Raw genomic sequence first — 24,330 nt, 5'->3', positions numbered from 1 at the left:
CTTTCGTAATTCAGGGCACTCGAACGCAAATTCGACGAGCTCGGGGCTTGTGATTCGGCGCGCGACACTATTGGTAAGACATCTATGGGGAAGCGAGGTCGCGGATGCAGGTGCCTCAGCCCCAGCTTCTGGCCCCCGTGCGCGGCTGAAACGACTCGATAAATCCTTATAGCTACGCCGCGCCACGTCTGCACATTGTAAAGTTAGACGTTCTGTCAAGAAGATCTGCTTGAAGTCGCACAGCCATGTCGTCCTTATCGGAGGATCGCGACGCGAAGCCTGCGCAATTCACCACCATTGAAAGCGGCTTTGCTCCATGGTCTTCTAAGAATGGCCCAGATGATCCCTACAAGGACTCCAGGAAACTTCGTGATAATTACAAACACATTGGAGATGCATACGATCGAAACCAGGAATCAGCGAATGCGTGGGAGATCAAAGAGCCGTAAGTAGAGAGATGGCGAGTGGCAATACGGAAACTCATGTCTTTTAGCGGGCCGTATCTTACGCACATCAAGTCGCTGACACCAACATGGAAGACACTACGATATTTGGCCGATTGGATGGAGGTTGGGACCACGCCATTGCGATGGCAAGAACTTACTAAACTAGAACGAACTGAACGAGCGTATCGGGCAAAAGTTACGTACATTGAGTATGAATCTGCCACCGCGTCGAAAGCAGTGGAAATTGATCACAGCGTCAAGTTGAAGGAGCTTCTGCAGTCACTCTCCTACGACGCCTACAAGGAAACGCCTATGAGGCTGTTCATCGTCGAAGATCTCTCCCAGCAAGTTATCGAATTACTTGGTGCAAGATTCGACATCGATCCTATGTTCTTCCGCGAGCATATCGATGACTACGTATGGCACAATGTCCGCGATCCTTGGGCACAACCACGGAGTCTCATGGCCAACATGAAGCATCGCAATTGGTTCCAGATGCGCAATATGCGCCTCAGGTACTATAAGACTGAGAAAGAATTCCAAGACGCGGCGGCTGGTGCCAACCAGTGGAATGTGCTGCGACGGCCAGAAGACGACATTAACCATTGGAAATTTGCGGATTCTGCAGACTCCGTCGTGGCGGTCATGCGCACTCGAACGACCTTGTGGATAGGGAAGGACAAACAGTGCAAGGACGGTACTGTAGGTATTATTCTCGTCGACCCAACGACAACCCAAGGACAACCGCTCTGGTACGATCGTGCAAATTGGCTTCTTACGCCAAACATGAACGACCCGCCACCATCACTAGCTAAGATGTCAGAGTCGTGGTACCAAGACATCATCAACATGACAAAGCAATTTCCATGGTTCGGACACCCCCATAGCCGTGGAATCAATCCGCAGGTCCTCGCGAAGCCAGCAATATACACGATATGCGCGGAATGGCTGGTGGTTTGCGACTACGTCAAAGCCCGTCTCAGTCAGATCGAGCGCGAACTCGAGATGCCGCGTCTCTTCCGCTCAAAGGGCGATGCCATCGACACGTCGCTCAAGCGCCTGCATACATGGCGACGGCAGATTCCAGTGTTCAAAGAGATGGTGACAGAGACATTGGAACACGCACTACCAGCGGCAGCACGACTGGCAGCATCACACTCGACGCAATTCCCAGCTCCCACTTCTCCGCGCTCGGTCCAGACTATAGTCACGGATAACGCAGTCATCAACTTCGACGACCTGACCGGGTACGAGGACATTGTTCCTGACTTCCGCCGCGTCCTCGCCGCCGTCAACGTCCTACAAGAACGCGTCGATCGCCTCACAGCCATCGTCACATCAGAAATCTCCATCGAGGACTCGCGCCGGGCCATGAAGGAGAACCACAATATGGCGCGGTTGACCTGGCTAGCGACCGTTTTCATTCCGCTGTCGTTCATCAGTAGCTTCTACAGCATGAATGAAGACATTTCGGCGCTGAAAACAACTTATGGATGGTTCTTCTTGACGGCGGTTCCGTTTACGCTGCTGATCATGGTGGCGGGCTGGATGATTGGGACGGAGAGCTGGACGCCTTGGAGGGATAGTGAGCATGTGGGTATTTTTCACGGGAAGGATGTGACGAAGAAGACGGAGCAGGAGAAGAAGGAGAAGACTACGAAAGATGATTGATTCAGTGTGGTGAGCGGACTTGTTTGTGAGTCCTACCTTGTCATTAGCTTAGCTGTTAATACCTTATTATATCCGGGACTTATTCCCTCCCGTCCTGGCCAAGACTCTACGAAACACACCATGTCCAGCAAGAATTCGTGTATGTTCTAAGTGTACTCCATGTACTATCATGTCAAAAGCTATCGTGTTATACGAAGGGCCTGAATACATTTCAATAGCTAAATTAGCACCTCACAAATGTGCTAAGAACGCCTTGGGTGGGTCATGCGATCAGCGTCACTAACGTGGAACACTTTGTTCATCCTACCGGGCGGCACGAATTATTCCAGCTAGAGGGATGAGTTAGCTTGCCATCTTCCCCGGCATCCCTCGTCCCCGCGCGTGGGGGAAGTCCATCAATTCTTTCGTCATGACCTAGCTGAAAGCACGGTAACTACAAGTAGCCCCATGCATGTTGCAGAATGCCTTGATTAGAAGCTTGCTCGTGCCGTTGCACAACGACACCAACACACACACACACACACGTTCACTCTCACCTCTCACAATGTCTTCCCTCCGCCGCAAACCCTCCACCTCACGCATCGAAAAAGCCCTCGACGCAGACCTCGATCCCACCATCTCCAACCCCGACCTCGACCGCCGCTTGAACCGCAAATTCGACACGCGGATCCTGCCATGGCTATTCGGCATCTGGCTGTTTAGCTTCATCGACCGCAGCAACATCGGCAACGCGCGCATCGCAGGCCTCACGCAAGACCTCAATATCACCACGGGGACTTCCTTCAACATTGCCCTGCTCGTCTTCTACATCCCCTACATCCTCGTCGACGTCCCCTCCAACCTGCTCGTTAAGCGGCTGCGCGCAGGCGTGTATCTGCCCGCGCTGATCACGTTGTGGGGGATCGTTTGTTTGTGCTTGGGCTTCGTGACGAGTTTCGCGGGGCTGATTGCATGTCGGTTACTGCTTGGGTTATTCGAGGGGGGGATTCTGGGCGGCGTGATTATCTACTTGGCCATGTTCTATCGCAGGCATGATATGATGTTGCGGAATGGGCTGTTTTACTGCGCGGCGCCGTTAAGTGGGGCGTTTGGAGGGTTGTTGGCGTCTGGGTTGGCGAAGATTGAGGTTGGGGGATATGAGAAGTGGCCTTGGATTTTCTTCAGTATGTTCTCTTGGATACTTGTGTGTGAGAAGGAAATGCTGATTGTCTTACTAGTTGAGGGAGCAATGACGGTCGTTTTTGGCATTGTTTGCTTCTTCTTCATGCCTGATACGCCTGCTGCTGCCGGCTTCTTGACCGATGAAGAGAAAGAGTGGGCACTTCTGCGGATGAGACTCGATGGCGGAGGCTCAACTACAGCAACTGCCGTTGAAGAGGAAAAGTTCAGTTGGTACTGGGCAAAGATGGCTTTGCTGGCACCCCAGACGTACTTCTGCTCCTTCATTTGGTTCTTCTTGCTCGTGCCACTTTACGTAGGTATCGACTCCCCCCTTCATCGTGACGCGCGCTAACAAAATCCAGAGCTTCACTCTCTTCCTCCCGTCTATCATCTCTGGAATGGGATACACTTCTACTACTGCTCAGCTGTTCACTGTGCCTCCAAACATGGCAGCTTTCGTCACTGTCATAGTGACAGCATACTACTCCGACAAGGTGAAGAATCGAGGCTATTTCATCATTGGTGGCGCAATTGTAGGCATATGTGGATACATCATGCTTCTCGTAGCAAAGACGAACGCTGTGCGCTACGCTGGGACTTTCCTCGTTGCAATCGGTGTTTTCCAAGGCTCGCCTATGATCATGGTATGTGTCAGCCCTTTTACCATTGTCCACACATCTAACAACAAACCCAGGCCTGGATCTCTAACAACGTCGCGCCGCACTATGTCCGCGCCGTTGCAGTTGGCATGGTGATCTCAATAGCAAACTGCTCAGCCTTCATAGGTACCTTCATCTACCTCCAGCGTGATTCACCAAAGTACGTTCTGGGCCATGCGGTGTCCTTGGGGGCATTGGTACTCACAGTGATTCTTGCGGGTGGACAGATTATGTACCTGCAATGGGAGAACAAGAAGCGAGATAGAGGTGAGCGAGATGATCGTCTTTGTGAGGAGAATGAAGGAAGGCTGGGTCATCAACATCCAAACTTTAGATACACGCTGTAGACTTTACTGTCAACTCTGAGAACTACCCAAGGGCATACATACCAAGCCGTACAATATCAAGGTTGTTCTGATAACTCATAACCTGCCACCACCCTGTTGAACCTATTCAGGCTCGTATACAAGAGGACATGTCTTCCCTCATAGTACTTTGAGTTTGACCAGAGCATGCACGAATAATGGCAGCACCTGGAGACGGGAATGAAGTAGACCGCGACAGAATGAAATTGGTAGTGGGATATCGAAAAAAGGAATATCATACACGAAAAAAGCTCGCTTCCGCTAAACTATTCCACAATCTCCAATTCTCCCTGCCTGTTCCTGGCAAACGTGTCCTTGTGCTCTTCCCACATTCTCAGCAACTCATTCATGTACTTTTCGTGAACCTCGTTGATGTGCTCGTTATCCGGGTGTTTGTCCTGCACCACGCGGATCGGCTTACCAACGACGATGTTGATGGGCCTTCGGTAGGGCATCATGCCCACATCGTAGTTAAAGATGCCTCGAGCATGGAAGATTGGTATCGTGAAGCCCATGACCTTCTTGACCAGCAATTGGAACTTGTGTACGTAAGGGTGTGTGTCGGTGTCGAGTTGGTCGTAAACATCGTTTTCGCCAAAGGCGAGAACGGGGACGAGGTCAGCGCCGGTACGAATGGCCATCTTGACGAACCCCTTGCGCCTTCGCAGTACGAGGCGGATGGTTCCGGGACACGCATCGAGCGACTCGCGAGCACCACCTACAACGATTGTGATGGCGCGACCCATTCCCTCACCATTCTGGCCTCCCTTGGACAGGATGTTCTCGCAGGATTCGCGCGACACGGATGCCATGCCGAGACGGAGGGCATACTCGCGGTAGATTGGGTAGCGGAAGTTGGAATCGAGGGTGAGAAGGGCGTTGGTGATGCCAGGGAACAGCTGGGAGAAGCCCAGGGCTTCCGTCGCGAAAGCAGCGAATGCGCCGTGGGAGATGATGCCGTGGGGATGGTACCCGAAGATGTACTTGCGGGTGGGCTCGAGCTCCTGCGATCGGTGCAGACGGGCAGGGAAGTAGGAGGCGAAGAGCGACCAGATGGGCAGGCGTCGCAGGCGCTCGCTGCGGAAGGAAAGCTCGCCGGACGTGCCGGCGTTGGAGAAGAGGACGTAGACGGTGTAAGGGAGGAGTATGGGCCACAGCAGCGGTATGCTGCAGAGGAAGAAGAATATGGCCAGACCGCCGACGATGCTGAGCGTGTGCATGAGGACGGCTGCGGTCTGGAGGCGGCGTTGGAGGGGCACGTTCATGGGCGCCCAGCGCATCCTGTGACGGTTAGTTGCTGGTCGTACTACTGCAGTCGTCTTCAACGTACTTGCTCGTTGCCCACCCCGCACCGGCCTGTCGCCCGGACTTGAGCTCAGAGTTGCGGCGCTTCATGTCCTGCCTGCGGTCCTTCTCCAGCTCCCGGGAGCGGCTTCACGCTCACCAGTGCCTCGCCATTGCCGTTGGGATGCTTCTCGAACACCTCCGTCTCCAATTGGAATCCGTCGTTGATCTGCTCGCCGTGCTTGCGTCCGATGGAGCCATGCGAGCTGCGCGAGTCCTTCCTACGGTGTCCACGGGGTGTCGGGCTTCTGGGCGACTCGTCTTGGCCAACGCCTTCAAGCTTCTCCGCTTCTTCTTTCGAGGATTTCTTGGTGTAGCCATTGGTTTTGATGGCCGTCGACATGAGTCTTCAGCGGATATCAGGTGTGTTCGACAGAGACCATCGCATCCGTGGGCATATGATTTTGGCTCGAGCGCTTTCTTCGGCAGCGTCGGCGTTACGACTTGGGCGGGAGATTGAGCTCGGCCGCGCTCCTCCAGAGCGGCAGGCTCGGGGTTCAGCGACATGGCGGCCGGACGTGATGGGCGAGAATGGGTGCTAGAAGTGAAGAGGCGGGCTACGAGGACATGGTGCGAAGTGATGCGAAGTGGTGCGAGGTGGTGCGAGGTTTTGTTGGGGTGAATGGAATGACCTAGGTGTGGGCTTTCATGAGCTGCGACGCGGACATGACATCACATTGTGGCTGTTTCGGAACTCGCCCGGAAGCTGCGAACGGCGCACTCAGCCCAAAAGCACGTAAATAAAATCAATATCCAATTGAGTTTCGACATCCCCTTGCATGTGACGCTTGGCTTCGACTCGACCCTGATCGCCTCATGGTTTGCATGCACCCAGGAATGGTGTAGCTCGTTGTGCATCAACAACACCATCTCTCCCACCTTCGCCACTCCCTGATTCGCCAGTTCAAGCACATGTTCCTACTCCGTGCCATGACTAATCCTGCCTTCTTGCCTTTAACATTCGAGACGCTCCTTCCGCCTGACTGAATATCACGGCTGCCTATCTGAAGTGACAATTATGCCTCACCAGCAGCAAAACCAACCATGTCGTTCCAGGCTACGCCAGCGCGCTCATCGCGCATCACCAAACCAAGGAGAACAAGCGCCGCTGCTACACTAGGGCTGAAGCGATCCACGTCCTCACCATCCAAAGCTAGTCCACGGAAGCGGTCCTTACCATCTGAGCAATCTATCCAGTACGACGACGATGAAGAGTTGGACGATACGGGCATTATAGCATCACTTGCCGATGATCTCAACCTTCGCGATGTTCCCCAGTATATGGAGTACATCCGCAACCGTATGTTTAGTGATATGCCAGAGAAAGCTGGTATGAACTCGACCAGGATAGCCGAAGTACTCAACTTCCGGAGAAGACTCCCGCCTTTTGTAACCATAGCACACATTGACGCGCTGAGCGCTTCATCCACGAGGATCGAACGGGAAATTGCGGAGCTTGCACAAGCAGGCATCGTGCGGCGCGTAACAATCCCAAATCGCGGTGCTGGTGCAGCAGCCGTTGGTGATGGTATCGCAAGCGTAAGAGAATGGCAAGCACTTGTCCGGGCACATGCAGAGCTACCCGAAGAGCTTAAGGGTACGTCGCCCATGTTCACGACATGGAGTCTTCAGGTGGACTAATCTTGAAGCAGAGAAATATATTTCCCTCCTGAATGCGAACCCCAGCTCTGCATCAATTTCCGGCATAGCCTTCAAACCAGCTGAGCTCTCCGCCTTGACCGGCGTAGGCCTCCTCACATCAGTTAATCTCACATCGACTTCATCATACTTTGGATCTCCAGGCTCCAGTTCTCTGACGGCAATATCGTCATCCGGTTCGCGCCATTTTGCAGGCTCATTGGAAGCCGTAGGCGGCGCTTCAGCAACCCAACACATTCATGGCGGCACATCACTCAACTCTTCTCGAGCAACGCTAACCTCTTACAACTTCTCCCTCCCAAACACCGGCACGCACATCAAACTCCTCGTTGAAGCACGAAACCATCTTCTTGGCATCTTGAAGAAGACCAAGTACAAAGAGATGCCACTCGACATCCTGAAAGAGAAATGGGATGGCGGTGTTGTGGTGCATGGCGAGCGCGAAGACAGGAAGAAGGCAAGGGGAGAGTTCGCAGGCGTGTTACCTGGGCGCACAAAGAAGTGGAAGACATTCTACGGCATGCGCTTCGAATGGATTCTCGAAGAGTGCTTAGGGGCTGGTCTAGTTGAATTATTCGAGACTGGCAGTGTCGGCAGAGCAGTTCGAGCAACGAGATAAATGGCCTTGATTACTATAACACAATGTATACGCCACGATCTTACTCCTCCACATTGCAATAGATCATCTTGCGAGCTACCTGCTGCTTTTCAGCCGAGATTGCTTGTACTTTATCCATACGTCGCCACCCGGATGCTGAGCTTCCAGCGCACGAAGCCATACAAATGGTTCACCAGCCCGCCCGATTGAGTCTGGCAACGAGACGTTGAACCTCAATTTCGTCTGCTTGAAAACGTTTAGTTTCCGCCTTTGCTTCTTCGAGAGCTTTGAGCTCGGCCTTCTATGCCTCAACGCGCAAGCGCTCGCGTTTGATGGCCTTAATAACTGCCTCTTCAATGGCCTTGGTAACTGCCTCGTCGATAATCTGCGTCTGTCTTTCCCGCTGCGACTTGGTAAAGCCTGCAAATGGATCATCGACATATACATTTTTAGGATCTGGAATGACGGCATCAATGGAAAGTTCCGGAACCGAAGCGTCCGAGGCGAAGCACTCCTCAGCCTCGGTGTGTAAGCGCTCGTCTTCGAAAGCCTTAGCAGCTGCCTCCCTTCTCAATTTGTTCTCAAGCTTCTTCCGACGCATCTTACTGAGGCCCGCGAACGGGTCAATGGCAGGCACTGGTTCAGGATCCGGCATGACCGCACTCGCAGCACCGTCTTCCGCGCCTAGTCTCGGCGCATCCAATTCAGGGTCTTGTATTGGTGCCTCTATGGCCACCTCAACAGGAAGCTCTGGAATCGAGACGTCGGGGACGGAGTACTGCTCAGTGGAGACTGTTTCGTCCAAGGAAACATCGACGGGACACCCCGAAGATGGGCAGCTGATTGTACAGAAGTCGTCGCTGGACAAAGTGTCATGTTGAGTTGTGGAGTGTTCCTGGTCATTGACACTCTGCTCGAGAACATCGTCTTCGACCGACTCTCCCTGCACGAGACCGTTGTGCTGGACCAGTCTTTGCTTCAATTCCGTCTCTGTGTCAATCATGCACGAAACCTTCTCGTGGTAAAGCTCAATCACACAAGCCATCATGAACTTGTGCAACTCTGCGCCGCCAATGCTCTCGATGAAGGCCTCCGTCTTGAAGATGGCGTGGTTCGATTCAAACGCTTCTCGGGCTCTCTTGAGCAGATATGCATGGATACGGCTATTCTCATCGAGCTTTGAGAAATGACCCTCGATCTCCGCAAGTGTTTCGAAAAAGGTCAGCTGCGACCCATGGTTTTCAATCTCACAAATCGACAGCTCTTCGAGTTCTAGTGGGAGGCGGTATTTGTCGGTCATGATGTATACTAGAAGAGCTTGACCAAACTTAGAACACGCCGAAGACTCCGTGGCTAGTGTTTCGTACGACTTGGTATACAGGTAGTGTACAAGCGTGTGACCAGTCTCATTGTTTACGTCTGGGAGCGAGAACTGTTTCTCCTCCCCAGTATCGCTCCAGTCCTGAGGTAGAAGGTGGCGCGGAACATAGAAGACCGTCTCGTCTTGCCCGATAAGGAGTTGGACCCGGAGCTTCGACGTAAGGTCTGTGGCTGGTTTAGTACATATGGCATGAATTTCAGGCATGTTGTGGAATTTCTTACGACTTGCGCGAGTTCTCTGGACTAGTTTCAAGGTTTTCGAGCGCTTCCGATGGGGATGGTTCGACTGGAGCTATTCCCAAGCCCGTTGTGGACGGCCCTGGATCATCCTCAGTTCCAGGACTCGTAAGCACTTCCGGCAGTGACGGTTTGTCTAGGCCTGTTCCGAAGCCACAACATTCTTCCGTTGTGGATGGCTCTTGAGCATCCTGCAAAGCATTGAGCGGGGCCTGTTCCTCAATTCTGAGTCGCGCGGCAGCGGCCTTCTTTTTCTTTGCCATGATCAGCGTGAAAGGCAGAGAAATCTGAGATGTTGAAGACAAAGGCTGTCGAGACTGCGACCTCCGTATGTTTGGGAGTCAGTCAGAGGAGACGAAGCGCATATTAGGCAGCTACGAGTCCCAACCTGTCCAACTCATGCATGTTGTGCAACCTACCCCGCTAACAGAAACCAATCCTCTTCCGCGCACCTTATCATACAATGTCAGTCCCTGAACTTAGTGCCTTGCAAAAGCCATCACTGGTGGAATGGATCCCGTGGCGCGATCGCAGTGTCGAGCACAAACAGTGGAGATAAGTTTTGCTCCAGTCAAACGCAAGACTCAGTATGACATCCACTTTTCTTTTTCGAACAGCAACCCGCGGCGACATGTGCCTCAGCCTGCTCTTAGTATGGACACAAGGGCTGCCGTATTATCTGACGTTGAAGACTTATAGGCTAGCATGAACGATGCCATCACATCATCTCCTCAGACCTTGAAGGCATCCCCGGTAACGTTTCAGGTTTTGCTATTGGTCTAATACCCAACAGACAACTATCTCTGGCCTTATCCTATAAGTCTTTCATGTCAGAAAATACGGGGTACAAGATAATAATCAAACGCTGCGGTCGTGCTCAGAAACAGGCTCCTCTTCAGCCCATGTGTTGATCTTGCCTATCCGTCTTTCGCCAATACCTCGCTTCTGGTGATGAACACGCGTTGATTTCGCGACCAAGCGTGCAATTGAGTCCTGATTTTTATCCATCAAGTGCTTGTCTCCGATCTTGTACAGCTTGAGTTTTTGTTCCATCAAAGTCCTCGCCCAGTGCTACAAATTGTTGCTAGTCGCCCTTAACGTACACCACCGCGTCTTGTACTCTCCTGCCTTCGACTTATAAGCACCGATCTTCCGTTATGAGCGGCCGATTCATGACCAGTCTTGCGTCCTGCCGGCTCATGGCGATGGTCGAGCACGGTCGGAGGGCTGGGCTGGCACATTTCGTAAGAGTGATGGTGGGTGCTCAGACCACGACGCGATTTGACGTGTAACACAGAGCAGTCTAGCAATTTTTCGTAATGCCTTTTGTATGCCTCTAGTCTTCTCGGCCACTGTGCCTCTGAAACTGTAATTCGCGCCTCGAGGCTGATCGTGACTAGACAGCGCGAAGCGTTAAGCGGCGACAAAGGTATATGCTATCCCAGTTATTCTCCCACAGCATTCCTCTCCTCCTTCATCGCCAACCTCCTCTTCATCTCGTACGCCTTGCTGTTGTCCACGCCAGCGGAGGCCTGTGACAGCGGACCGTAGTCCAGGTCTTCGATGCCCGTTCGTGCCTTTATCTCCGCCTCAAGCGCCTTGACTTCCTCCTTCCTCTCCATCTTGCGCTCAGCGCGCCCTTTCTGCTGCTTCGTATTTTCGGGCTTCATGTCCATCATGTCCTCGGCGCGCATCCTAGGCGGCGCGCGCGGCTTGTTCTGCGCATGTTCTTTGTCGCGCTTTGCGTAAAACCAAGTGTCAAACTAGGCACCAAATTCTTGAACATTTTTCACTTGAATAATGCGAACATGCCTAAGCTTACGGCTTCAAACCACTTGTCAGGATCATCGTGTGGCTTGTTCAAGGCCATGCTAGCCTTCAGCTCGGCGCGCATAAGCTCCAAGAGGGACATGGTGGTAGTATTCTTGTAGGTAGGTATTTGGGTGTGAGTGTGTTGGTAAAAAGATTATGTCTGCTCTGAAGGCAAAATCTTGCTAGTCTTACCAAGTTTTGGTGAAGTGAAGTTGAAAGGTTGATACACCATTTTTGCACTTTCACTTCCGATTTTGCTTAATGAGGGCGAAGAAGCTTAATGAAAGCGCTGATTTACAAGAAGAGTCGAGGATAGAAGACACTGGGTATGTGTAATAGTGCTCAGGTGCGTCATAGAGTGAAAGTGAGTAGCGTTTGCTCATTGTACGTACCCAATATGCGCACTGTGCAAATGTGCTCTCACCCACATTCCAGAATTGCTCAATCTGTAAAGAGGCGAGCTTCTTAATCTATGAGTTAGATATTAGTTAGTTTGCCATCATCTCATCAAATCCAACAGCCACGAAACTTGTTGGGGGCGAGCGCTAGGCGCACGTTCGTCTGGATAAAACCTTCGTCATCATCATAAGGTTTTCAGCTAGCTACGGATATGTGTGGTCGGCTAGTTCTTTTTGCTCCTCTGTGTGTCCACAGTTCGAACCCTCTTACATCCTATAAATCATTTCATTATCTTTTTTGCTCTGTGTTTACAATGAATCCAATTTCGTACCATCATGTCGTGCCTAGGCCAAAGCTGGCCGATTGATTTACCAAACCGCCTGACAGTAATAAAGCTGTATAAAACATACAAAATTAAACTCCTCCAGAGTTTATGCTCAATTCTGTTTAACAAAAAATCACAGAACGATCTGTGTGTCGAATATACGGTTCATGCGGTGGTGAAGTTCGGGGTTGGAGATGGCCCGATTCGAGGTCTACGTCGAGACCTTTTTCGATGCGCTCGGTAGACACACACATCGCATCTCTCTCTTTCATTCTACCAGGACAGTTAACAAGTAGCATTAAAAAAGTGCCATGTTTCCTGAGCATGCTATTCAGGAAGTTGTAAGTGTCTCAGTAGGAACAACTTACTCGCCCCACACTTGTCATGCACACCCCAAAGAGGACGCGGGGTCCGCCTCGGATGTACATCGACATACGGCCAACTGAATTACGCCATTATAAGGTATGCTGCAATACTTCCGTGAACCACCTTCTTCGTAACGTTTGCAATTGAGATAACATCGTAATCACTTTTGTGTTCTTGTGCAAGCGGCCATCATGACACACGACATTTTCAAGCCGCATTGGTCGCGATACCTTGGGCCCGAATCTCCCGATCCTCAAAAATATCGATACCAGACTCACGACCGCTCTGTCTTCGCGTCGCCATTTGGACCATTCCCACCGGCCCCAGAAGACCTCAACATTCACGAACTGTGCTTTCCACCGGGCAATCCGCTGCCAGAAGACTACCCTCTCTTCATAGACGCTGCCACAGAACAAGTCATCACATTGCATCAATTCTATGCGCGTGTATGTGCATTAGCACGTGTTCTCAGGCATGATGGCCCAAATCCACTTGGTCTGGGCAAGAGCCCAAGGCACGATAAAGAAGATGGCGAAATCTTGGGTCTATTTTCGCGCAACCATCTAGACTATCCTGGAGTAGCGCACGCTTGTTTCCGATCAGAGTTGGTGTTTGGTGGCATTAGTCCAGGCAGTACACCATACGAGCTCTGGTGGGTGTTGCGCAAGATGCAAATTACAAGCATCATGTGCCATGAAACGTTGTTACCTGTATTACAGGAGGCGTTCAAGCTGGGCTCTGGAGACCGTGATAATCTACCACTGAAGCTTGTCCTGGACCCGAAGAAGGTGATTGTGCTGAGCGACAACTCAAACTTGGATGCAGTTGCCGGACATCGAACCATCGAATCGCTCATCCATGAAGGCATGGAGCTACCCGAAAGACCACGGAAATTGCTTGGAGGTGACAGGATGGCGTATCTTTTCCAGTCTTCCGGTACTTCTGGCTTACCCAAGGCGATGATAATTACCCACAAAAACGGGTATCGTTCAGGCATGCAGACAATCATCACAGCAGTACAAACAGCTCGATACGCAGGCGTTGAGCCTTTGTCACCTCCGACACGCATGCTAGGCGTCATTCCCATGTACCACTCTTATGGCATGCTTCTCTGGATTCTGCGCATCAACATGCTGCAAAACACGAGCATCATGCTGCCCAAATGGGACATCGAGCTCGCACTCAAAAGCATCCAGAAGTACAAGATCACGCATCTCCCACTCGTCCCACCTCTCGTACGACAACTCGCTCAAAGCGACCTGACAACAAAGTACGACCTCAGTTCAGTCATTGGTGCTGCTAGTGGTGCTGCCTATCTCCCGCCGGATGTCGCATACCAACTTGCGAAGAAACTGCCTCAAGGCGCAGGGATGCCTGTTCCCAGTGGTTATGGTCTTTCGGAAGCAGCTAGTATTGCCAGTCCAGCCGCACCAGGAATCTTTGGTCTCGAGCCTGCCTTACCGGGAACAATCGGGTATCTATTACCGGGCATGGAAGGTCGTGTTGTTGATCTCGATACACTGAAAGACGTACCCAAGGGCGAGAAAGGCGAGCTGTGGGTACGAGGTGCGGTTGTCACGCCAGGGTACTTCAAAGACCCAAAGGCAACGGCTGAAATCTTCACCGAGCCGGATTGGCTGCGTACAGGTGATTTGGTAATCCGCGATGATCAGGACCGCATACATTACCTTGACCGATTGAAAGAGATGATCAAGGTTAAAGGCCTACAAGTTGCTGCAACTGAAGTTGAAGATACGCTGCTCGAGCATCCCGAAAGTCTGGTTCGCGATGCTTGTGTAGCTGGTGTCGATAACGGAAGAGGCGATGGGTCGTTGTTCGTCCGAGCATGGGTGGTACTGACAGGTGAGGGCAAGAAGCAGGGTAAGCATACTGTAGCGACGAAATTGGATGAGTGGGTGCGAAGCAGACTCAGTAAGCACAAGTGGCTCACCGGAGGCATTGAAGTTGTTGAATCAGTAAGTCCGACTAGTTTGAAGATGTAGATGATTGATGCTAATGCGTAACGTAGATTCCGAGGACGCCGTCTGGCAAGATGTTGAGGCGAGAGATGCGTGATCAATACCATGCACGTATGAAGGAAGGTAGAGCGAAACTTTGAGTTGGTCAGAAAACTGCAGTTATGTTGGGAAATCCTGTTTTTTGCCAGCTCTCTTCGTGTCTGCAAAGCACAAGATGTATGCACTCTATTTTTACAACGCTATGGAGTATTTCGTGATGCGAAATATCTCTGCGCTCACTCCCGTCACACCTAAACCGTGTTCAATGTGCAAATCTAAAATCCAGTCGCTTCATCCCCTCGTCCTTGGTGCTGATCACATAGTCTTCCTGCTCCTCCTTTGTCAAAGCGTTCCACTGCCTGTCCCGCACTTTGTTACGCCATATATAAAAGGCCTTGACGAGATAGAACAACACAATATTGAAGCTGCAAATTCCCAGCAGAATCTTATTGCCGCGACGATACAGCGGCTGATCATCATCTCGGTAGATATTCGAAGAGATGATATTGCCGGATTGTACAAACATGTTGTAGAATGCCGCAGACACGGCGCGCGTGCGAACAGAATTCGAGTTCTTTGCGTTCCAGCCGACCAAGATCGCGTGGCAGTACGGGTAGCTCAAAAGACCAGAAAGGAGACCGTATTGGATCCACGGGCTAGACCCAGCTGGCATGGCAATGAGGGCAACAAGCCAGGGAAAGATCCAAATGTTGGAGAGACTTGATACTATTGAACGCTCCTGGAACTTGCTAGAAAGCCACGTGAGGATCAGCAGCTGAATTGCATATAGGAATTGAGACGGTATTGCGAGTAGGTTGGCCTGGAAGACGGAGAAGCCAAGGCGGCGCAGGATGTAGGAGAGGTATGTGCTCGGCGGCGCGGGTGGTATGTAACAAGTCAAGCCGATGAGATATAGGGGCCATTGCTCCCAATCTGTGATGACTTTCCATAGTTGGGCTAGGCCGACTGCTTGGCGGTTGTTCATGTCGCCCTTTGAAGGATCATCGCGAAGGATGCGGTTGACGAGGATCTTTTCCTCGTGCTCGTTGAACCATCCGTTCTTTCCGCGGAACCAGTGCTTTGTCTGGCTGGCACCGGGAGGCATGAGACCGTAAGAGAAGACGCCGATCACAAATGTGATGATGCCTTCAATCATGAATAAGTACTGCCAGCCTGCCCATCCATTCAGACCGCGCATCTGGAGGATGCCTGCAGCCAGTAGAGATCCAACGATGTTGCATGTACTGAGCGCGGTCCAGAACCATGCGAGTCGCAACGGAAGTTCACCAGATTTGAAGAAGTATGTGAGCCAGAGGACGATGTCACTGGGACTGATGTTAGTCTGATAGCTGTGAACTTGCAGCAAGTCACTTACGGGATGAAGCCACTCATCAATAGACTAAGCAGACACAGGATAGCATAGTACTGGTCCTTTGTCTGTAGGGCACACTGCGATGCACTGACAATCGACCATGCACAGATGAGGGTCGGGATCCAGCGATCAGCTCCGAGCTTCTTACTTATTAGACCGCTGGGAAGTTCAGCGAACAGAAATGAAGATAAGAAGATCTAGTCAAAGATTAGTATAGACTTGATCCAAGAATCATGAACAGCACTTACCGTTTGGCCGTAGTTGAAGTCATTTGTGTTCATTCCTGCTCTTATTAGTTGTGGAAGAATCCAGTATTTCATTAACATACCCAAGTCTTTCAACATGTTGTCCGAGATTGCTCGGTTGATATTCTTACGATTCAAGTCAAGCGAACAGAACATGACCCATGCCCATAGAGTGATTCTTAGGTCAAGCTACATCGACGTAAGTTTCGGCACGCAAAGGCTTTTGTGATCGCTGCCCTACTCACTTTGCGAACGAGCCTCTTCTCTTCCGCAGCCGTCCATGTATAGCTAGGGTCGAATTGATGACGACCTTCGTACTTTGCGTTGTCGTATACATCGCGCCAGTACTGAGCTGTCGCGGCGTCCTTGAATGGATGATCCTCGTATGACCCATGTGCTGGTGGCGGTTCGTGCGAGATCTCTGAAGAAGCTGTATCCGAGGACTGAGTGACGGGCGCCTGCTTAGTATCGCCATAAGCAGCGGTAGTAGCCATGACGGGTAACTCAGCGATATGAGTGTTGTGTGGTGAAGATCACTCCTGTAGCCGTAGGGAACTAGAATTAAGAAGACACTTCCGATCCTATAAGGGACTGTAGAAGCCGAATTTGCGTTCTCGATCTCGGCATGATGCAACAACAGCCGAGTTTGACAACATTTCGAGGCTAGGACATATAGAATTTAGACGCAGCATCAAGGCTCCGAGAATGGCGCTGCCCATGTCTACGATAAGGAACAACATGCACCTAATTGGGTGACACGAATTTCCCAAGACAAGTGGTGGAGTCATTCCTTTACCATATGTGCAGATCAGTGGCGTCCGTGGCGTAGCTACCTATCGAGTCTCGATCGAGGGCCTTGTCTTACAGGGATGCTATAGCACCTTTGAAGCCGACTCCATGGTACAGAAGACATTTCGGCCGCTAAGTGCAAACCAAATCGGATGTGAAAGCACCTGCGTACTTTGTCCAGGAATACATGCACCGATCAGTATAGAAATACGTCCAATACAATTCTCTGCTTCTTTTTATCGAAGAAGCCTCCTGAACCTAGTCTTTGGCATCTCCTCGAACCCAGGATGGCGTTCTTACACCCTTGCTGGCACGTCAATATACTGAGCATGGCGTCAGCTATTATGCCTTGGCGATGTAGATAACAGTCTCGTCTAGGCCCCGCAGCCATAGCTGCTGCCGGCTTTGTGTTTAAGAGGAGAATGCAGTAGATTCAAAGCCCCAGACTGCCGAAAACGTGGTGTCCTCGGCGCGAATATGTCGTCTTCTCGGCAGAAATGTCGTCAGTTGACGCACGTAGCACGAACGCGTCCCAAGATGGATCGCATTTCATGAACGATGCATTGAAATCTGGATATCGTCAGAACTATATGTATGTTATTCCCGTAGTTGGGACAACGTCCCATAATGTACTTTGGCATGTACGGGTAGTGTGGTGTTCGAAAATACCCTGGACGGAAACACCTGTACACATTTTCGATGCGTTCACGCTATCCCTCTATGGGTAAGGTTAGCGCACATCTCCTCCCGTCGACGTTTCTGTTCTTGAGAACGCCTCGGCTCGTGCGTCAACTTCATTATCTGCAGCAGGATGATTCTGTTAGAAGCCGTTGCAGATGTTTTCAAATCGCTCACTGTCATCACGAGATCTTAACCCTCCAAAGCTTGGAAGCCCGTAACAGTATTTAAACCCTACACGCAGCTAACAGACATAGTACCGAAGTACTCGTCATCTGTAGTTGTTGCCAGAAGAGGCCTCAGGTGGCAATATGCCTGTTCTAAGCTGTGTAGTTCGCCTGCGAATGCAGCACGCAATGACACCCCCACATAACGTTTACTCGACCCCGCAAATGACCCTTGTCCTAGAACACAAACCTTAGTCGAGCACGAGTCAACCCAATGGGAAGTTTTGTTTACTGTAACATAGATAAGATTTCGCGAAGGCGAACTTGTGATCTCTATGTGTATTGCGAGATGTAACCATGCAATGATGCCAAATTGTGGATCGTTCTTGGAGGCGCAAAGGCCTTAGAACTATAGGAAAGATAAAAGGGTATGGTTTCGGCTGATTGCTGTTTGTGATCCCCAACCTTCTGGCATTAATCCAAACTTCCAACATGGCCACTGAAACTCAAACACAGCCAGCGCAAACTCCATTAGAGCCTGAATCTCAAGCTCAAGCCTCATATCCTCGCGACCCTCTACAGCTGAAAGGCGTTCTTGATCAGTATGAATCCTTTGACGTTACTCCGGTCATTGGGCGTGAGTTCAAGGATGTAAATCTAGCAGAATGGCTACGCGCTCCCAATTCTGATGAGCTAATTCGAGATCTTGCTATTACTAGTACGTCTCAATGTTGTCTGTTATGTGCTCTGTACTGAAACACTTTCAGTCTCTCAGCGCGGCGTCGTCTTCTTCCGCGCACAGGATGATCTCAACAACGATCTCCAGAAAGAGCTCGCTCAACGTCTTGGCGAACTCTCAGGCAAGCCAGCGACTTCAAAATTGCACATTCACCCTGTCATCAACTCTGGCCGTCGTCTCGGTGGAGGCGACAATGAGATCAGTGTCATCAGCTCTGAGCAAGCGAAGGAGATTTACTCTAAGCGTCTCCTCGACTTCTCTGCGAAGAAACAGAGTGCAAAGAGCGGCTGGCACAGCGACATCACATTCGAGCCAATCCCAAGTGACTACGCTCTTTTGCGCCTGACTGAGTTGCCCAAGACGGGTGGAGGCAAGTCGCACAATACACTCCCATTACACATGTAATCTAATATCCACCAGATACCCTCTGGGCCTCCGGCTACGAGCTCTATGACCGACTCTCCACCCCTTACCAAAAGTTCTTCGAGTCCCTCACTGCCACCTACTCTCAACCCGAATTCATCAACGCCGCTAAAGAAAAGAACTTCCCATTGTACACCGCCCCGCGCGGCGCACCTGAGAACGTCGGCGACACCCTAACCACCACACACCCCGTTATCCGCACCAACCCCGTGACGGGCTGGAAATCCATCTTCGCCGTCGGCCACCACGTGCAGCAGATCAACGGCCTGACCAAGGAAGAAAGCCGCACTGCGCTGGACTGGTTTGTGTCGCTGATTACGGATAATCACGATTTGCAGGTCAGACATAGGTGGCAGAATGTGAATGATTTGGCGATTTGGGATAATCGGAGCGTGTATCACACGGCGACTTTTGACTATGCGGGACAGGGACCGAGGACGGGGCAGCGCGCGGTGAGTTTGGGGGAGAGGCCGTAACTTTGATCCGGAGAGTAAGAGTAGGAGGGAGGCGCTGGGGCTGACTGATGTGGTTTGATGGGGTGTGATGTGCATGTTCAGATCACAGTGATCAGGTTTCCGCTAAGTGCGATGAGAGTTGCGGGTGTGTGACGTTCTACAACTCACTATCACAGATATTGCACGTTACCAGGCACTTCAAGTCTTTTGATGATGCAATTTGATGGCATATTCTGCCTTTCACATCCTTCTTCAGCTTGTCTTCTAAGACACTACTTCCATCTCATCTTCATTATAACTCTGCTCCGCCTAACCACCCAAAATGTATCTCACCACCCCATCAGCCCTCTTCGCCCTTCTCCTCACTTTCCAGCGCCGAAATAACTCCCTCCCCAGTCATCGAGCCTGTCACCATGACCACAACCGCGGAAAAACGTTCATAGTCGAACCCTAGTGGATCACGCCAACGTGCCTAACCGGCACTGAACAATGCCACTCCATGAACGACAATCAAGTGGTGTAACCAGATGGGTGGATGCACGGTTCAATAGTGTAAGGGATATCAGACATGTATTAACAAGGACAAAGCGGCGATGAAGGTGCCGGGGTGAGTATAACACGAGTCAGCTAGGGTGCTGAGAGATTAGGAGACACGTCGATGACAAGTCGGTACAGGATAGGTGGAGGACAACGGTGTATCCGTTCAATTGACAGAGATAACGGGGCGACGGGATGGTAGCTTTGGGGCACGGGTATCTGGTGCTAAATCCTTACATTCGGCTGAAATATTAGGTGGCGGCGATGATAGTTAATGGTGCAATCCCATCAGCATTTGATGAAGATCTTCCACCCAAACCTCATGCATCTCGCAACCGCACACAAAGCCGTCCCGACACATGTGCTTGCACTCGCCCAAGCAATAGGGACCGTGTAATTTCCGTCTGCTGCAAGTAACAATGCACCACTAATCGGTCCACCCACCAGTGCTGACAACCCAATGACTGCAAACGCCAGACCCACTCTTGCACCCGTCTTGGTAATATCAGTTGTGTAAGCCGCTATTGTGGTGGTAAAGAGCGACTGGAAAGCGGCTGAAGCAATTCCATACGCGACGGCCCAAGCGTAGTAGGCTGGGATACTTTCAATCGCGAGCCATGACCAGAGAACGATAATGTTGAAAACAAGGCTGAGAATCATGACGTTGAGAACGCCAATGTAGCGATCTGCGATATACCCCGGTAGGATACGAGCGGGAGTTCCGACGCCGTTGAGAATGATGACCAAATTAAGCGATTCGGTATACGGCATGTTGAGAACATCTCGAGCAAATGTTGCAAGCTAATTGGCATTAGATGGGTCTCGAGACCAATTAGTATACGGATGTGACTTACATAGTACAGGACGCAGTACACCGGGGGCATAAGACAGCATATACCCAAGACGTGCAAGCAATATGGTACATCCGTGAAAGCTTCCCATTCTATGAGTGGTCCAGCCTTTCTAGGTGGTAGTCGAGGCTTCATGAACGCAAGTGCGATCAAGAGACAAACGACATTGAGAAATCCCAGAACGCGAATGGTCCAGCCGAAGCCAATTTTGCCTAGCAACTGACGCACCACGACCGGGTAGATGACAGCACCCAATGAATTTCCAGTCGTGATAATGCCAATAGCGATGCCGCGATGTGTAGAGAAGTATGTCGAGCAGAGACCCATGATTGGCACAAAGAAGATGCCGCCTCCCACTCCAGTGCAAAAGCCTTGGGTAAGGAGGAACTGCCAATAGGTATGCGAGAAGCTGAGCGCAAATATGCCAAGGAGCTGGATGGCAATACCAACAGCAACGGTGGGGCGAAACCATCCACGGTCCAAGGCACGACCCGTGATGATGCCCAGACTGAACATGAGACAGGCTTGGACGCTTCCGATCCATGAGATGGTGGACGCTGGTTCTGGCAAAATAGACTCGTAGTATGGTTGGAAAGCGCCAAAAGAATTGACGAAGCCCCATGAGTTCATGATGGCTAGCCAGGCACAGAAAATCTGGGTCCATGCGACCACGCCGCCATCGGGTGGTGGTCCAGGATCTCGAATGGAGCGGGTCGTGAGGTGACTTGCAATTCTCGCGAGAGTATTCGATTGTCTTGACTTGGTTCTTGAAAGTGACTCATCCAACTCGTGTTGCTCTGGGATAGGTTTGGCTTGAGTGTCGTGGGCTGTTGGAAGTTCGGACTTGATGGCAGCGGATTCAATGTCTCCCATCTCTTCATCAGATCTTTGTAAAGCCATTGCGACAGAGCTGAAGTTTTACACAATGAATTGCGAAAGTTGTTGTGAGGGTAGAGACCACTCATGCGACCAGCTTTTATGCTCAATTGAGACTTTGACTCATGGAGGTCTGAAGGTCGCTAGAGCGCTGATCGTCCCTAGATGTTTGATCTTGCTCGGCGCATTTATGAGTCGGAGAAGAAAAAATGCAGAAGACGCGCGATAAGGTAGCGCATTGATCAGATTATCCACCGAGCAACTAGTTGGGACGCTATCTGCACGATCTTGGACATGACGTCCTTCCGTTCTGAGGGGAAGTGGATATACGGGGTAGACGCCAGGTTCCGTTAGGGGACGGAAATAAGCGGCGATTAATTGAGTCACAACTACGGATGGGATACATGCTGCCGATGTAAGCCAACACTAGGGAGCTGCAAAAAAGGCCTCTCTGCAAGTGAAATAGATGGTCAAGCCATTTGCCATGCGGTTCGATACAGACCTCAGAGTCGTAAGTTATTGAAGTGCACGATGCCAGTCTCAGACTACCGCTGCATAGTATTTCAATGGCGGGTTTGTCGTAGAGGCGCGTTCGACCTCACGAGAGAACATGGACGACTTGAAGTGAAGCACGTCGGTCATCCAATTGTCGTGATCGATGCAGCACATCATGTGCGTCAGCTGGGCAAGCTGATCACTGTAGCAAATTAGTACCAGCCTGCGGGATTAGATAGGGAATGTCTACAAAGGTCGACACGCAAAGAAAACAGTAGCCCACAACTAGTCAGAAAGCCCGAGGATCATATTACCTTTTCGCAAGGCGCTGCACAAGCTCTAAATCGCGCTCGTGGGAGCCAGCGATTGTGTATATCCACCGTCCCTCAGATTTTCTCCACCACCGGTTCGGTAGGTAGGCTTCGCTAGGAGATGTCAGCAACGTGCCTGCGGAAGGAGCAAGTGTTCAACATACAGCATATAGTACTCGTCGCGATGATATGGAAACTCCAAGCTCGGTGGCCCATGCTTGGCGAGGAAGCTGTCCTTCGCTGCAGTTTCCTCCTCGACACTCATGTCGACATGGGCCCTCTTGTTGCCCTTGTTTTTCGCGTGCCGCCTGATTGCGCGTATAGTGCTGTCAAGATGGACTTCGAGTATGCGTGCATGCCACAACGAATCGTCAATCGCCCTCCGCGCAATGCGAGCATTTCGCGAAATCAGCCCCTGATTCCACTCGGGCGCCTGTCCTCGTGGAATCATAGGAATTGGCTTCCCTGTGTCCAGATTGTCCTGCCAATGAGCAAAGTCTAGCACCAGACTCAGGTTGTTCCACGTGAGAATGCATGTCAAACACGTGCATAGCTGCTGGGCGTCGGGCGACTGTATGTGCTGGTATGGACGTTTGTGTATGCCGAGCTGGGTTTGTCGATTCGCGTCGGTAAGGATTGGGCGGATTGAGGGCTCGACGTCGGACAGCAGCTTTGGCGTTGGGAAGCATTGGACGAGGATTGTGTAGCGGCTGGCGATGATTGCATCGCCAATGACACTCGAGTTCGCGTTGACGAGGTTGAGAAAGCGGCGGTTGACAAAGCTGAATTGAAAGACGTCTCGCGGCTCGAGGTATTTCAAGCTTTCGAGGAGGAGTTCTGTGGGCAGCTTGGTAAGGTTGACGATGGCGTCACGCTTCTTGTCGCGCGTCACCTTCTTGCGCTGCATGCGCTCCGTCCGCTTGTTGTGCAGCGTCAAAGCCGCCGTCTTGTCCTCGAGGGGCTCGTCATCGTCGCTCACGTGTCGCGGCATCTTCGAGGTTTACATGAGCAGATATATGAAGATTGCTTCGCCAGTTTCCTGGATTGCAGCAGCAGTCCGCGGGCAGCCGCCACCAATGGGAGCGGGTGCGCGGGGTCCGCAGTCGCGCAGCCTCTCAACCCCTCGCGACTTTCTTTCTTTCTTTCTTCTTCACGGCAGGGACACATAAAACTCAGTACCCCATCCAGCTCGCCAGTGCTTGGTTTTCCTGGTTTTTCAAGGATCTGTCAAAAGGCGATTACTGGGAGCCCTGCTTCATCACGCATGACAACCTCAACTAGCGGCACAAGCAACGACTCTGTCAGACCTGAACAATGTATCGCAAGTGACATCTCTTTGCCCTTGCTTTTCTGGTTTCTATCGCTCAGCTAGGAAACTCAACACAATATCCACGCAACAAAGCCAAGAAAGCAAGTCGGCTGCGGCACAGAGCTAACCTCTCGAACCACGGAACAAAGCCTATGTCAGTGTCTCTATGGCACGAGATATTGCAAAAGTAATGCGAACAGTCCAAAGTATTCAATAACATACTTTTTGCAGCTTTCTCTTAGTTGTCCTTCTGAGCCCCCGACTTCTTCCTTCCCCTCCTAGTTCTGCGACATGAAATCCTTACATGGATCAATGGTCGCTTCCGTATCCCTATCTTCTACCCTGGTAGCAACATAGTCAGTTACTACCGATAGTATTTCCATGATCGACCAGCACAGTCATTTCAGGAAGCTCAAATTCCCACTCACCTACCACGCTTTCTGTCACTGATTCAAGCTTTACTGTAATCAGCTCAACAGCGGGATCTGTCTCCCAAACGTCCGCCGTCATAAGTATCCCTAAGACTGATAGGACGACAACCGTGACCAATCAGTCACGTAGTGTATCCGTCACCTCAAGCGGCACTTCGAGCGACACGGTGACCAGCGTCGGATCCTACTTTTCTTCTGGTACCTCTGCCCCC

The 24,330-nt window shown here is 51.2% G+C and overlaps 13 protein-coding genes across 13 annotated transcripts; 6 read left to right on the top strand and 7 right to left on the bottom strand.

Annotated features, from left to right (window-relative positions):
• Nucleotides 1-245: 245 nt before the first annotated feature.
• Nucleotides 246-2,117, top strand: SNOG_03873 (hypothetical protein; the record flags this gene model as incomplete). Its single annotated transcript, XM_001794366.1, has 2 exons — nt 246-369; nt 643-2,117. 2 exons carry the CDS (start codon nt 246-248, stop codon nt 2,115-2,117), a joined length of 1,599 nt encoding a protein of 532 aa, XP_001794418.1.
• A 544-nt stretch (nt 2,118-2,661) lies between these two features.
• SNOG_03872 (hypothetical protein) lies at nt 2,662-4,284 on the top strand (the record flags this gene model as incomplete). The annotated part of the gene is made up of 3 exons (XM_001794365.1): nt 2,662-3,591; nt 3,641-3,922; nt 3,973-4,284. 3 exons carry the CDS (start codon nt 2,662-2,664, stop codon nt 4,282-4,284), a joined length of 1,524 nt encoding a protein of 507 aa, XP_001794417.1.
• Nucleotides 4,285-4,520: 236 nt separating this feature from the next.
• Nucleotides 4,521-5,989, bottom strand: SNOG_03871 (hypothetical protein; the record flags this gene model as incomplete). Its single annotated transcript, XM_001794364.1, has 3 exons — nt 4,521-5,530; nt 5,610-5,712; nt 5,747-5,989. 3 exons carry the CDS (start codon nt 5,987-5,989, stop codon nt 4,569-4,571), a joined length of 1,308 nt encoding a protein of 435 aa, XP_001794416.1. The 3' UTR covers nt 4,521-4,568.
• Nucleotides 5,990-6,690: 701 nt separating this feature from the next.
• On the top strand, nt 6,691-7,924 carry SNOG_03870 (hypothetical protein; the record flags this gene model as incomplete). The annotated part of the gene is made up of 3 exons (XM_001794363.1): nt 6,691-6,946; nt 7,046-7,174; nt 7,356-7,924. The coding sequence occupies 3 exons, from the start codon at nt 6,691-6,693 to the stop codon at nt 7,922-7,924; spliced, it is 954 nt and encodes a 317-aa protein (XP_001794415.1).
• A 280-nt stretch (nt 7,925-8,204) lies between these two features.
• Nucleotides 8,205-9,203, bottom strand: SNOG_03869 (hypothetical protein; the record flags this gene model as incomplete). Its single annotated transcript, XM_001794362.1, has 1 exon — nt 8,205-9,203. The coding sequence occupies one exon, from the start codon at nt 9,201-9,203 to the stop codon at nt 8,205-8,207; it is 999 nt and encodes a 332-aa protein (XP_001794414.1).
• Nucleotides 9,204-10,378: 1,175 nt separating this feature from the next.
• On the bottom strand, nt 10,379-10,761 carry SNOG_03868 (hypothetical protein; the record flags this gene model as incomplete). Its single annotated transcript, XM_001794361.1, has 2 exons — nt 10,379-10,591; nt 10,624-10,761. The coding sequence occupies 2 exons, from the start codon at nt 10,759-10,761 to the stop codon at nt 10,379-10,381; spliced, it is 351 nt and encodes a 116-aa protein (XP_001794413.1).
• Nucleotides 10,762-10,965: 204 nt separating this feature from the next.
• SNOG_03867 (hypothetical protein) lies at nt 10,966-11,432 on the bottom strand (the record flags this gene model as incomplete). Its single annotated transcript, XM_001794360.1, has 2 exons — nt 10,966-11,283; nt 11,343-11,432. 2 exons carry the CDS (start codon nt 11,430-11,432, stop codon nt 10,966-10,968), a joined length of 408 nt encoding a protein of 135 aa, XP_001794412.1.
• A 1,181-nt stretch (nt 11,433-12,613) lies between these two features.
• SNOG_03866 (hypothetical protein) lies at nt 12,614-14,425 on the top strand (the record flags this gene model as incomplete). The annotated part of the gene is made up of 1 exon (XM_001794359.1): nt 12,614-14,425. The coding sequence occupies one exon, from the start codon at nt 12,614-12,616 to the stop codon at nt 14,423-14,425; it is 1,812 nt and encodes a 603-aa protein (XP_001794411.1).
• A 277-nt stretch (nt 14,426-14,702) lies between these two features.
• SNOG_03865 (hypothetical protein) lies at nt 14,703-16,551 on the bottom strand (the record flags this gene model as incomplete). The annotated part of the gene is made up of 5 exons (XM_001794358.1): nt 14,703-15,789; nt 15,816-16,009; nt 16,061-16,095; nt 16,141-16,246; nt 16,303-16,551. The coding sequence occupies 5 exons, from the start codon at nt 16,549-16,551 to the stop codon at nt 14,703-14,705; spliced, it is 1,671 nt and encodes a 556-aa protein (XP_001794410.1).
• Nucleotides 16,552-18,183: 1,632 nt separating this feature from the next.
• SNOG_03864 (hypothetical protein) lies at nt 18,184-19,329 on the top strand (the record flags this gene model as incomplete). Its single annotated transcript, XM_001794357.1, has 3 exons — nt 18,184-18,409; nt 18,459-18,800; nt 18,851-19,329. 3 exons carry the CDS (start codon nt 18,184-18,186, stop codon nt 19,327-19,329), a joined length of 1,047 nt encoding a protein of 348 aa, XP_001794409.1.
• Nucleotides 19,330-19,630: 301 nt separating this feature from the next.
• On the top strand, nt 19,631-19,919 carry SNOG_03863 (hypothetical protein; the record flags this gene model as incomplete). The annotated part of the gene is made up of 2 exons (XM_001794356.1): nt 19,631-19,703; nt 19,897-19,919. 2 exons carry the CDS (start codon nt 19,631-19,633, stop codon nt 19,917-19,919), a joined length of 96 nt encoding a protein of 31 aa, XP_001794408.1.
• Nucleotides 19,920-20,133: 214 nt separating this feature from the next.
• Nucleotides 20,134-21,596, bottom strand: SNOG_03862 (hypothetical protein; the record flags this gene model as incomplete). Its single annotated transcript, XM_001794355.1, has 2 exons — nt 20,134-20,646; nt 20,700-21,596. 2 exons carry the CDS (start codon nt 21,594-21,596, stop codon nt 20,134-20,136), a joined length of 1,410 nt encoding a protein of 469 aa, XP_001794407.1.
• An 896-nt stretch (nt 21,597-22,492) lies between these two features.
• On the bottom strand, nt 22,493-23,369 carry SNOG_03861 (hypothetical protein; the record flags this gene model as incomplete). Its single annotated transcript, XM_001794354.1, has 2 exons — nt 22,493-22,514; nt 22,543-23,369. 2 exons carry the CDS (start codon nt 23,367-23,369, stop codon nt 22,493-22,495), a joined length of 849 nt encoding a protein of 282 aa, XP_001794406.1.
• Between the last annotated feature and the right edge of the window lie 961 nt (nt 23,370-24,330).

The sequence above is a fragment of the Parastagonospora nodorum genome, assembly GCF_000146915.1.
Source record: "Parastagonospora nodorum SN15 chromosome Unknown scaffold_5, whole genome shotgun sequence".
Taxonomy (NCBI): domain Eukaryota; kingdom Fungi; phylum Ascomycota; class Dothideomycetes; order Pleosporales; family Phaeosphaeriaceae; genus Parastagonospora; species Parastagonospora nodorum.
This window is presented reverse-complemented; position numbering and strand designations above follow the sequence as displayed.